Raw genomic sequence first — 13471 nt, 5'->3', positions numbered from 1 at the left:
TTTGCTGTTTTGGCATTACACTAGAGCCCCAGTGCCTCCATTTCTGACCCCATCAAACAAAAACAAGCTGCTCAACAATGTCTAATCCGTGCGTCATGTAATCCTGCTTAATACCCTACAAACTCTGGGTAATATTTGGGTAGTTTTTAAATTTAGCAAAGAACATCCTGGCCTAGTTCAAAGATACCCTTGCCTTGGGTAGTGTCCCCTAGAAACATCGCCCACACTAGTTTCAAATAAGAACAGCAAACTCACATATATGCATAAGAGAAATTAACGAAAAAACAAAGTAAGAGATTGTGGTCCAATGTCATAATAAAAACATATAAAATTACAAATCAAATTACTGAAATAGGAATGCATTATGCAAACACCAAACACACCACTCAAACAATTAAAGACACATTCTGACTTTCTAACAGCACTCAGGGCCCCATTTACCAGCACAAGTGCATCCAACTCCCTGCTCCCAGTGAGGGCAGACTGCGCCGCAGAGGACAGCGGCACAGCCAGCGGAATCACGCAAGCCTTCCTCCCATCAACACTGAGCTATTAATACCCGTCAGCTATGGCTCTGCCAGAGAAACAGAAAATCCCTGCTTTGAGACACTGTTTGCTTTTTGAAGCATCATTATCTTGCAAGCGGCTCATACTGCAAACACCACCAAAGGGGTCTAAACTAAGTCCCATTATAATTTTTCAGCATACTGTCCTGACTGTCCTACCTAAGATCTCTCAGACCCTTGCTGAAGGACAAGTATGTTCCTATTTTGTTTAGGCTGTCAGGCAGACAGTCTCCAATCATTAGCCTCTTGTCAACAGCAATGCTGGGGTGGATTACTACTGTGTAGTGCTTGTAATGGCAGGTGCATGGCCCTGGGGCTGCCATCTGCCAGGAAGGAAGTGTTCTCCTCTAGGATGCTGAAGAGATTGACAAATAATGCAAACAAAACACTGAATCATTCCTAATCTACGCAATAAAGCTATTACATTACTCTTCTGCAGTGTAGATGTTACCATCAGAGGTGGGGGCTTAGGTTTGTGGCTTGGGTTGTTTTTTTCCTAACTATTTTTGTGATTGATTTACTGAGAAAAAACACACTCTGAAGTAACTTTTATTTAACTGAGATGGGCAATTCTGGATTTGAAAACAAACAAAAAAACCCACCCTAGCATCAAAGATGTTTATTCTGGAAAGTATCTCCCCACTGTTCACTTGTAACAAGCCTCTTTCCAGAGTGTATTTGTCCTGCACTGTGAGCAAGAACTTGATTTTTTTTAATTACTGTTTTTGATACAGCTATACACAGTCTGGGGTCACCATCACTGATAAAAACACTGAGAATGTTTTGAAATATTTTTTTAAAGCAAAAATAGTAACAGAACTCCAAGTATTGTCCTTGGCCTTTTAAATCAATTTCTAAAGGGATTTCTCATCATCAGATTGAAAATCTTTCCTAAACAGTCCCAGTTTAGTAGCCAATTTGTCACCAGAGCTACCAAGCAATAGCACAACTCCATGGAAATAAGCAGGAATTTACCTATTCTTCAGGAAAGTTACTCATTATTGTTTAACTGGCGACACAGAGATTGCAAACTCCTGCTGTCTTTAAGTGAGCCTCAAATGTTACTAGACATGTCTTAGCACTTTTAACACTCCATGAAATGTACTTTTAGGTGACCCTCTGTGAAGATGTAAGCAATCTTCACATTGATTTTTCTGTGGTTTGCATCAGGCTTGAAATACCTAAGTCTTAAAAGCTTGCGTTAACTACAAACACCAACCCTGCAGCTGAGGGATCCGTTCTATCTGCATTAGCGTGGAAACTGCAAATACAATCTAAACCAGTAATCCTGGCTTCCTCCAAAGCTGACAGAGATGCAAGGGAGAATGCATGCTACTTTATAACTCGTATTTAAAAGAATGGGACCAGTCACCTTTGCTGGTTCTGTTTACTGTTGGTGCTTCTCCAGAGCCCTGGGAGACTGACTAATCCAAGAAGCGCACATGCTGGATAGCTAAAGGCAGTTGACACAAACACAAGCATAAAAAAAAACCCAAACAACAACAAAAACAAACAAACAAACAAGTTTTCCTTTGAAAACTCAGCTGCAGGAGAGCCAGCCTTTTCAACAACCAGCAGCAAGGGGACTATTGAGCTGAACTTGGCTTTTCAAAGCTACAACTCGACCCCCTACATACATATGCACAAAACTTTAAAAATAACTATATGCCAGACAACAGACACAAAAAAACATATCTGAACTTTGGAGGTCACTACACCATCTTCTGAAAACTCAGGGGATAATACTGATTTCCATGCATACACAGAAGAAAGTACAAAAAACCCAGAGAGTTGTGAACCTCTCGTAATTACACATCCTAATTTATCAAATCAGTCAACATATACACTTTAAATTGCTATTACACGTACTGCATCAACTTAATGTTAAAACTTCCACAAAATTTGCTGTATCATGACTAACACAATGAACACAGACACAAAGAAAAAAACATATGGATAACCAGTATAAAAAGTGTACTGTATTTCAACAAATTCGGAAGAAAAAAAGCCACAGATATAACCATTTTTTAAGATGTTTATTACTTTAAAAAGAAACATTAATGGTGCTTTTGGAGAAAAACTGATATAGACAGAAAATACCTGGATGTAATTATGCTGCCATTTAACTGCAGAATAGGGAGGGAAGTTAGATTACATACAGTAACTGGCTAAATTTTTCAGTGGATGCTTGCTGTGTTTCAGTTTATAAACCACTCCAGTGTAATTAACGCTATTTAAAAATAAGAGTAAATCAAGTGTAAAGAAACCCATGTTAGTCTCTCCTTTATAAAAAAAACCAAAACAAACAAAAAAACCAACAAACCCCACCATATAAAACATGTCCTAATACCCTTTCTGTTCAAATACTCCTTTATTCTTTTTACTTACAAACGAACATTAGTCTCTGTAGCTATCTTGAAAGAAATCAAGTAATCAAAAGCAATCATCAACCTAAGCATTTCCTCTGCCTTGAGCAATGACTGTACTGGTTCATTTTAGAACAAACCCACCATTCAACTTGGTCTGTAACAATTTATCTTCAACGACTCAAAGTAACCATGACATTCTTTCTACGAGAAGTAGAGCTAAACATAAAGTATAAAGCAAAAAAAAAAGGTTTAATAGATATCATGATATTCTATCTGCTTGTAAAAAGCTTGACACCCATATAATCAACATAATTTAAAATATCAAAAGCTTCATTTAATCCTAGATCATTTCAGTTTACATTTTGTGTTTCACAAGTGGCACTGCTAGGTTCAGATCTAACCATTTTGGTTTGGTCACCTGCAAAGTGCCATCTGAAAGACAGTAAGTGAATTTCGAGATGTTTAAAAGAAACACTTAGAATTAAAAATTTGAGGTTAAGTTAAAAGCTCAAGCTATTTAAGTTATTAAAAGTAGCTCAGTTCTTTCTGCTGTTAGTTTGATATTCTTACAGAACAGAAAGAGAAAATACTACAATGGATTTATTCAAAAAAGACTTTAAAAGATGTATAAATTTCCAACACAGCACATAGTTCTTTTAACACTTTTAAGAAGTTATTTTGAAATGAGCATTAATTTTGTTACAGAGACAATTAAACATTCTCACGTCACTCTGAGAACCAAAACTTTTTGGTAGTTGGCATATGAAGAGGAGGTCAAAAAACAACTTAATAATATAATTCATTGTGCAAAGTAATCCCAAAGAAAAAGAAAACAAAGTTTACATCTTCAACAATCTAAAATGTCATTAGAAAGACAGAGGAAGAGATTTCTTAAAATAGGCTTTTTATTGTTTAGGTGCAGCCATAAAACCCTCACAAAACTAAAAACTAATTGACAAGGCGAGTGCAGGGGGAGGATCATTATTACCAAAAATCACCTTATTATGATCTTAAGTAGAAGCATTACAGATGATGATTTCTTCAAACAAATCAAGGCAAAAAAACTGACACAGGAGGGAAAGAACCCTCAAGGATTTTGCGTTATTACACATAATACCTGTTCAGTTTTAGAAAACTAGACCAACTACTAGAAACATTTACAAATTAGAACTACAGAGCACTCTGTGAGTGGAAAAGAAAACAAAATTAAAGATTACCCACTCGAGTCTGGTGATTTCGATTAAGGAAAATTCCCTATTATACACCCACTAAATTTAATGGTAATCTTAAGAATTCTAGGATTACACACAAAGGGTAAAATCTTAACCCCTTTGAGACAGAGACAAAACTCTCATTTTACTTCAACAGAACTAAGATCCACCATAAAAATTCACATCATTATTGAGTGTAATCTCATAAATATACTGGAATAAATAATTCACACTTATACGAGAAAAACGAGTGTAAACATCTCCATAAATAAAGAAATCCATACACAGTTCATATGTTTTTAAGCAAAAAAGCAGTCATAATTTATTATTAGCAAGTAACAAGTTTTAACCCACCAGTAACAGTATTATTTTATTTACATATCAGATGAAGGCAATTGTTTCTCCAGCTCCTAAATAGTTGCACATTTTCAGAACACAGTAAAACTAAATGAAGCAATAATTTCAAGCAACCTTTTAACTGTTCTGTTTTGAAAGCAGTTGTGGATGCACTCCTTGCTCTTGCCATGACAGGGTAATATGGACAGAGATCTCCAAAAGCACAGCACTCCCTACAGCAGAGGCAAGTTACTGATAACAGAGAAACACACTACACGTGAAAGCCAGCCACCTTTAAATTACACAAATAATTTCCCTCGAAACATTTATCCACGTGAAAATACAACTACTGCTACAGACCTTAAGAAAGAATTCAAACTGGGTTTTTACATGTATTTTGCACAAATCAAAATATTAATTTACTGAGAAGGTAATTACAAGGAGCTTGTTTGTATACTCTGTATCACGGTCTCCTGTTCTAAATATTAAACAGTGGATTATCCATCATTTTAAAATTACTAGAAACCACCCTTGGTTTTTGAAGAAAACTTCTCACTTTTCTCATGCAGCTAAAAACAAAGTTTGAAAAAAGTGCAAACTAAACAATGCTGATTATATAAGCTCTCTCTTGTGCAAATCAGTATTTTTTACAGAATTACATTTTCTCAAATCTACCCAAATTACTACTGTTAAAATAATCTTGCCTATAAGCAAAGTATAGTTTTATTTAAACAGAGTATGTTTCTCAGTAAAACTGAAATTCTTAGTAGTCTCCCAAATCACAATGTTTAAAACTCAAATACATTAGCAAAATGCTGGGTGACCTTTTTAAGCACTGGCAGAAGACCTGCCATAAACAAACTCTGGTTGTGAAGTCCCAATGAAAACCAAAAGGGAATCTAGGAAATTTGCAGAAGTTTATGATTTGATTAAACTTACACCAATGAAGACCTTTGTGATGTATTTCCCCTTCCCCATGCTTTGACTTCCTCAGTTTGGCTGCCACAAGTGCAATTAACCTGATCCCCCCCCATTAATGGCACCCAACCCACTGTTGGCTGAGGATGCTGGTGGTGTGAGGTTCTTCCTTACTACCTTGACCTGACTCTGGTTCCATCCATCCATCCATCCATCCATCCCTGCATCCCGTACCTCTGAGTGCACCCTACAGGCTGGCACCCTTCTCAGGGAAGCAAGGTGCTGGAGAAGACAGCCCACCTCCTACAGATAGTGTCAATTCCAACGAGCCTCCCCGCACCACTCCTCCATGTGATCTGCGTTTAGAAGGTTACGGGAAAGAGGAAAAACAAACACACATGCAGATTAAATATTAAAATAAGGCAACCCTATAACCATCCTTGGACAAACACACGCAGCAGCAGCACTGAGGCCTCTCCGCTGTAAGCCGCGTACCACATTAATACGGTGGCGTTCACGGCATTATCCTTTTGTTTACTGGATGGGAAGGACAGCGGTCGTTTCCCTCTCCTTATCTGACCGCCCGCCGCTCCCATTCCCGCGTGCCGCCTGCTGCGACCGCGCTCCGCGCCGGGTTTTCCCGGTAACCGGTGCCCGCCCCCACCCCCCCCTTAGGGTCAGCAGTTTGGGGAATGCTGTGGAAATAGCTCTTTCCCAACACCGGGCTTCGTTTGCAATTGGGGCTGTAGGTGGCTCAAGACAAGCTCCTCGTTTCTGCGAAAAATCCGTTTGCAAAGCAAAGGGGCGTGATCGTCTGCTGGCGCCCGGGACCGCCATCCCAAGGCCGGGCAATGAAAGAGGGGGGCTGCAGCATCCGCACCGGGCTCGGGCAAGCCAGAAGGATCCTGAAAGCGACCCCACCAAAACTAAAAGCAAGAGACAAATAAGGCTCGGCCCTCAACCCTTCCAGTCATTCAGAATAAGCCTTCATCTTTTCAAACTCTGACATTGCATTCAACAATCCTCTCGTCTTAATTAGGTTCAAAGCTTGCTCTGCAAACGGTGCATCTCTCATCTTTTCCATCTTCCTGTACTTCCTATCAAGAGAGAAAATATTTTCTTCTTCAAAATCAACTAGCTACTGAAGAAACACAAGGAAAAAAAAACCCTGCAAGTAGCTCTTAAAAGCTGTTGCTGCTCATTGTTATCGATGCCTCTATCAGCACCGTGAATAGAGAAGCAACACCTATTCCCCTCCAAGCAACTACTTTTTCATGGTTTGTCATTTCACCCAGCTAGACCCATAAACACATATTACAGCTATACATGCACAAGGGTCTGACTACCATATCTTGCATAAATCCAAGAGCCAAGACAATCCTTCCAGTGTCTCATCATTAACTTCCTCCCTGACAGACTGGCTGTTCTGTGCCCTCCTCAACCAGCCCCCAGTTGTGTACAAACCCTCACTCACTGAGAGAAGGTGGATTACTATTTTGGGGAAGAAGGAAGGATATTTGTTTCTTTCGTTTTTTTTTTTTTTTCCCCAGCATAAGGAGCACCTAATAAAAGGAATAGCTACATACTGAAAATCTAAATTCTCTCTCACCCTAAGTTTCAGATTCCTTCAGTTTGACACCCAACATCTGCAATCCATAAACCATCAACTGTGGAACACACCACCACACGGTGGGCCCTTCAGTGAAATATGTGATACAGCGTACAACAGCTCAAACATATAGGGACTTCTGGAAAGAATTATCAGTTTTTAAATTCACATTCCATGCCCACTATGATTTACTGTTAAACTTTTGCAAGACATGAGATTTTTCAAAACCATGATATTAAATTTATCCTTCTCATTTTGATATTACAGCGTTTTTCAGCTAGAGAGCCAAGGATTGTTACTGTAATCTGACGTCCTCAGTCAAACAATCCTGTTTTTAACTCAATCATTTTACATTTTTAAATAATATTTAGAAGATGCATTAACATAAACTATTTTGGTCACATTTTCCAAACACTTCCCAAAATCTTACATAAGAAAACTCTGAATGCAGCCCAAACATAGTAACTGTGTAAACAGCAGCTTCTAGTGGGGTACCCAGAAGTATATACTCATAATAATGGCACAGTAGTATTGAAACATGAAGAAATATTCCAAAATTAAACATTTTCCTCATACGAAGAGCCACCAAGTTACTCCTTATAAATAGTAAGACTGCTTATTACAGGATGTGTAAAAAGGGATAAAAGTGACTTTTAAGGAAGCAAAGAGGGATAGTGCTCTACACATCAACACACAACCTTGTGATGGTAAACACAAAGCACACGCACAGCAGGCACTGTCAGATGCAGTTACTCACCTTTCACAGCACTGGCTTCTTTCAGGTTGTGAGGCAGAAAGTCTATGCTGGCATAGGCGCTCATCTCTACTCCATTGATGCCCCCATTCAGGAGGTGCCTGGCTTTCAACCTGGACTTGTCACAGTTTGCCAGGGACCCATCCACCACGTCAATGGCGATGTAGTTGAGGCCATTCTGGAAGCCAGCCGAGGTCTCCCGGCACATGGGACTGCTACCCTGCTCCTCCTCCAGGCCTTCGCTTTTCCTGAGGGACACGTTCTCCACCGAGGCCGAGTTGTGTCGTTTGGGGTTGTGTGCGAAGGAGGGGGACACTGGGGTCACAGTGGTGGTGGAAGAGAAAGTTTCTGAGCTGTGCCTCCTCCGCCCCTGGGGATCTGCCCGGATTACTTTTGCCCCCCGATTCGGGTCTGGGGGAGGGCTGGAGAGAATGAAAGCCTCCACCCCAGAGAGGGTGAGCCTCTTCACCCCAGATGTGGGGCTAGTGACGCGGGCACTTTCTGGTTTCTGAATGATGGGTTGAGGTGGGGTAGTGGCCATGCCAAAGGTCATCTCAGTGTAATCACCACCATCTGATGGGCTGGACGAACAAGCCACCCCCACAGCTGCCTTCAAGTAGCGTCCATTGGGCTGGCTGGTGCTGGAGGAAGAACCTGGTGAGAGAGCTTCCAAGGAGCCCACCGAGACCGTGCCTGACTGGGAGGGAGACTGTGACCCAAAGTCAATGTTCATGTAGTCAGAGAGAGGGGAGCGCCTCTGTCCCGTGCCTGAGCCCAGGGAGGAGGCTGGGCTGTCAGCAGGCAGTGAGGGGGGAGAATAGATGGCAGCATCCCCAAAGTCAATGTTGATGTATTCACCAGGGCTCTTGGGCTCAGGCGGCAGAGGGTGCTCATTCATGCTGGGCAGCATTGTCCGCAAGGTCTCCAAAGAGAGGCGGCTGGGCCGGGCCACCCGCTGGCATCGCTGGCTCAGGAAGCTCTCGGTCCGGCTGTGCCGCAGGGGCGAAGGCACCGTGTGGCTGGAGGGGGCGAAGGTGCCTGCAGGCAACTGGCCCGCTCCACACACCGCCTCCTCCGGGATCATCCTCCCCGGGGAGTTCATGAAGACATACTGGTCGCTGTCCTTCGCCAAGCCCTGGCTCTTGTAGGAGCGGGGTAAGGAGCTGTATGAATAGCAGCTGGGCTTTGGGGGCTCACTGGACCCATGCCCTGAAGGGGCGAAAAAGAAGTCTGGGGGAGTGAGGGAGGGAACTTGGGGCCCATTCTGGGGGTCCCGAGGGGACATATTGATATAGTCGCCGTTACTCAGCCTTCCATCTGAGCTCTCCACAGACAACTTGGAGCCGCACCACATCCGCATGTACCCGCTATCGTCAGGGGAGCTCTCCCCAGGCGAGCTGGTCTTGTAGCTGCTCCCGTTTCCCGGGGACCCGCTACCCACCCCTGCCCGGGGCTGCAGGATCTGCTTGGGGGCAGACACGCTGGTTGGGCTCATGGGCATGTAATCATCGCTGCTCCGGCTTCCCTGCCCTAAGGCTGCGGCCACACCGGGGGTCATGGGCATGTAGCCGTCATCATCTCCCCCTCCTCCCCCCACTGCCGGCGGGCCCAGATTGGTGCTGCTGCTGCCGGAGCTGCGGTGAGAACCGATCTCGATGTCCCCGTAGTCCTCAGGGTAGGGGGTGTAGGTCACTTTGGGGGAAGCCCCGGCTTGGCAGGACGGGAAGAGGCGGCCGGCGCTGCCGGCGAAGGTGGCGCGCATCAGCGTGTACTCGTCGAGGGAGGCGGAGGAAACCTGCGGCGCGGCAGGTCGCTGCCGGCACGGCGTGGTTAGGGAGTAGGTCCGCTTCCGATGGCACCTGTCGCTGGCAGCATCGGGGCAGGGCCGGTAGCAGAGGCGGCCACTCGGGGGCCGCTCCATCGTCATGTAGCCGTAGAGGTCGGTGCCGCCCCCCGGGTCCCGCACTGGGGGGGTCTCGGCCACCGACTCGGGGGTGTTGCTGCGGTTGCTGGCAGTGGAGGAGGAGGAGAAGGGCCGGAGGTCGCCGCCCGGGCTGGAGCCGTACTCGTCGAAAGACATAAAGCCGGCGTCACTGGGGGAGCCGGACACGGAGGCGCTGCCGCTGGACGGGCGCTGCGGGTGATGCGGGTGGGCAGGCTCGGAGCCGAGGCCGCTACTGGAGGAGAGGCTGATGGGGCTGGTGGCGGAGGGGGGCGAGTGGGAGGCGGGCATGGACATGGAACGGCTGCTCTGCAGCCCGCCGCCGCCGGCCAGCACCGGGAGCAGTTTCCCCGCCTGCCGCCCTCCGCCGCCGCTGAGCGTGTGCGAGCGGCTCAGGGGAGTCCGCACGGGGCCCGGGCTCATGGGGCTGCCGGCCGCAGAGCCCACCCGGCAGCCGTCGCCCTCGCTGGCCGTTCTCACCCGGCACGGCGTGCACTTGGTGGCGGCGCCGGCGGCGAGGCTGTCGGTGCGGGAAACGGCGGAGGAGGCCGGTCTGGCTGGGAGGCAGGTTGACCAGGTGGTGGTGCCGGCGACCGGGCACCGTGATGGGGTGGGTGGCGGAGGCGCCGCTACCGCCGGGCCCGCCAGCCCCCCCGGACGAAGAGGAGGAGGAGGACTGGCTCTTGCTGCGGGGCCGGAACTCGGACAGCTCCTTCAGCGCCTTCATGGCCTCCAGGATGGTCTCGTGGATGTTCTGGGCCACCACCGAGTCGTCCGCTTGCATCCAGAGCTCGCCAGGGCCGGTGGCGGCCGAGCGCCCCACCTCGATGAAGAAGAAGCTGTCGGAGTGGCCGCAGCGGCGGATGTTCATCAGCTGCAGCGTGACCGAGGGCAGCTCGCAATTGAGGCGCACGAACCCAATGGTGCGGGCCGAGAGGCAGAGCCGGTGGACGCCGGTGAGGTTTTTACTCTGCCCCAAGCCCTTGGGCTTCAGCGTCACCTGCCAGACCTCTCGGTAGGCAGCGGTGGCCGGCGCGATCAGCCCGTAGTTAAGGTCTTCGCCGGCGGCGGCCAGGGAGGCGGCGGCCGCGCCGCAGGAGACGGAGAAGGGGGAGGCGAGGTGACGGTGGGGGGACCCCTGGCAGGCCGCCTTGCCCTCGTTGAGCAGATCGGTGAGAGCCCTGTACCAGCCCTCCTGCTCCTGTTCGTTCTCGGCCGCCACAGCGAAGTACTCGTCCTTGGTGTAGAGGGCAATGAGGTACTTGTGCTTGGCGTCCGCCCGCTTGTTGATGTTGAGGCAGGAGTCCAGGGCAATCACCCGCTTGGGCGCCCCGGACTTGTTCCTCCATTTCTTCTCGCTCTCGTAGTACTCCAGCCGGGCGCCTCCCGCCTCCTCCCGCCGCCGCCCGGGCCACGCAGCACGAAGAAGCGCTTGTGGCCGTGCTTCTGCTTGCGCAGGTACCCACACTTCCTCACGCCCTGGTTGTTGTTGTTGTTGTTGTTCAGGTTAGGGCCGGGCGGGGAGCTCAGGGGGGGCAGCAGCCCCAGCACGGCGGGGCTCGCCATCCCCAGCCCCGCGGCGGGAGCGCCGCCCGGCTTCTCTCGCTGCTGTCGCCGACGCTGACCGGATCCGGAGCCCGAGCGCCGCGGGCGAAAAAAAAAAAAAAGGGAAAAAAAAAAAAAAAAGGGAAGGATGGAGGGAAGCAGATAAAATAAAGTTATTCCTTCGTAGAAGAGCGCGGTGCCCAGAGCCGCAGCGGGATCCTCCGCTGTCACCTCTAGGCAGCGGGTGCTGCCGGCGGCCGCCCGGCGTCCTCCCCGGCTCGAGCACCGGCGACGCCGCTAAGGCTCCCCGACCGCCGCCGCTGCTGCTGCCGCTGGTGCTGCCGGCGCCGACGGGAGTTTCGCCGTAAGTAACACATCGCGCACCGAGTGCCCCAACTAAAGAGCAAAACAACACGTGACCGCCGCCTCACCGAGGCGCTCACACACCGAGACGGGGCGGGGCGCCGCCGCCGCCGGCACCGCCCCGCATTGGCCGCCGGGCCGCGCGAAGGACGGCTGCGGCCCTCAATGGGGCTGCGGGGCGGGCTCTCCGCAGCGAGGCGGCGCGACGCCGTTGGACAGCGGGAACCTCTCCCCCCCACCCCTTTCCCGCCCCTCCGCGTTCCCGCCCACAGCCTCCGGCACCCCTCGGGCGCCGCGGAGCCCGCCCCTGCCCTCCGCGCGCACACCGCGGAACGTGCTGGGGACGCGGGTCCGGCGGGAAGACTCGGCACGTCCGGCGAGCCCCGGTGCTGCCCCTCGTCATCCCTCGGGACACGGCGGGGCGCCGGCGGAGCTCGCCGAGGCCATATCAGGTGCTGCGGACCCGCCGGGCGGAGCTTCCGGGCGTGCGTGAGCGCCGGGCGCCCCCCGCGCGCCCCCCGCACACACGCGCGTGTGCGTCAGCCCTGCCCGCACACGCGCGGCGGCTCCGCGCGCGCTCCTCCGCCCGGTGTGTCACAGCGCCCACGCGGCGCGGCCGCCCCCGCCCGCAGCGCCCGCTCCCCGCGGGGCCGCGCTGCGCCCGCCCCGTGCGGCGGGGAAATGCCACCCAGGGAGGGCCGGGGGACAGAGGCTGCCGCTCGTAGTCCGTGTTAATGGAACAGCGCTAATTTATCCGCGCGCTTCGCCTTAGTGGTGAATAAGGGCAGCGTCCGCATTTCCTCTGGAAACGATCCCGGCCCCGTTGGGGGATCGCGGCGTGGCGATTACGGAACGAGCGGCGGCAGGGTCAGAGCGGCCCCCGTCTCCTCAGGGCACCCCGCTTCCCTGCTCCCCCCGCCGCGGCCGCTCCCGCTCCTTCACCGGGCGTGCGGGGGCTCCGCGGGGCGGGGAGCCACGGGGGCGGGGGGGCGCGAAGTGTCGCGCTTGTTTACAGGGGACCCGCGCGCTCGTCACCAGGCGGGCCGCGCCCGGGGATCAATGAGCGCCTTTCTCTCCGCTCCACCGGAGGGAGGTGAAGGGCGGGGGCGACAGAGGGGCCCCGGCCGGGGTGGGTGCCAGGAGGGGCGGCGGTCTGTCCAGCCCGCATTTTCCTGTGTGAGGCGGGAGCGGGGGAAGGAAGGGGGAGCGGAGGGGCCCAGGAGGCGGCTGCGGGGCGGTTATGCCAAGCTCTCGCCCCCCGATGAGGGCGGTCGCGGCGCGTTACGAAGCGCGCAGAGTGGTGCGGGGAGGGCAGCGATAGTAAAAGTCGAGGGATGAAGGGAAGAGGCTGTACTGAAACCGTCCACCGTGTTCCTAACCGCAGCCGCATCTCCGCCCGCTTCGGGAGCGGCTGGGGAAGCCTCCCTTTGCACATGCCCGAGAGGAGAAGTGAGGCTGGGGTCACGAAATCATCCATCCGTGTTTTCCCGTCTCCCCCCGGAGCGCCGTCGGGACACGCTTTCCTTTGTCGGCCTGCGCCGAAGCTGAAGCAAACGGGTTTGCGAGTGAGGACGAGGGGAAAAAACCCACAAAAACAACACCGCAAACAAATGAGCAAGGGAAAAAAAAAGACGAAAATGATGCGGCGCCTCCAGCTGTCGCCGTGCGGGGCCGTGGCCGAGCTCTCCCCGTGTTCCCGACGGGGAAGGCGCTGGGGCCGCCCGCAGCCCGCATATACCGCTGTCGCAGCTCAGCTCCCTCCTGCACGAAATTCTCCGTGGTTTGGGTCATAACAACTCATTTAGAAATTAACAGCTGTGACGGGGTGGGGAGGGGGGAGGGGAGGGAGGGGAGAGTG

At 50.9% G+C, this 13471-nt stretch overlaps 1 protein-coding gene across 1 annotated transcript in view; it reads right to left on the bottom strand.

The window, feature by feature from the left end:
* Positions 1-11678, bottom strand: part of IRS2 (insulin receptor substrate 2) — a 29028-nt gene extending 17350 nt beyond the window's left edge. Inside the window, 3 exon segments of the mRNA XM_019282701.3 lie at positions 7767-10239; positions 10241-11100; positions 11103-11678. Coding sequence (XP_019138246.2) covers positions 7767-10239; positions 10241-11100; positions 11103-11271 — 3502 coding nt within the window. The 5' untranslated portion in view covers positions 11272-11678.
* Between the last annotated feature and the right edge of the window lie 1793 nt (positions 11679-13471).

The sequence above is a fragment of the Corvus cornix genome, chromosome 1 (genome assembly GCF_000738735.6).
Source record: "Corvus cornix cornix isolate S_Up_H32 chromosome 1, ASM73873v5, whole genome shotgun sequence".
NCBI lineage: Eukaryota > Metazoa > Chordata > Aves > Passeriformes > Corvidae > Corvus > Corvus cornix.
This window is presented reverse-complemented; position numbering and strand designations above follow the sequence as displayed.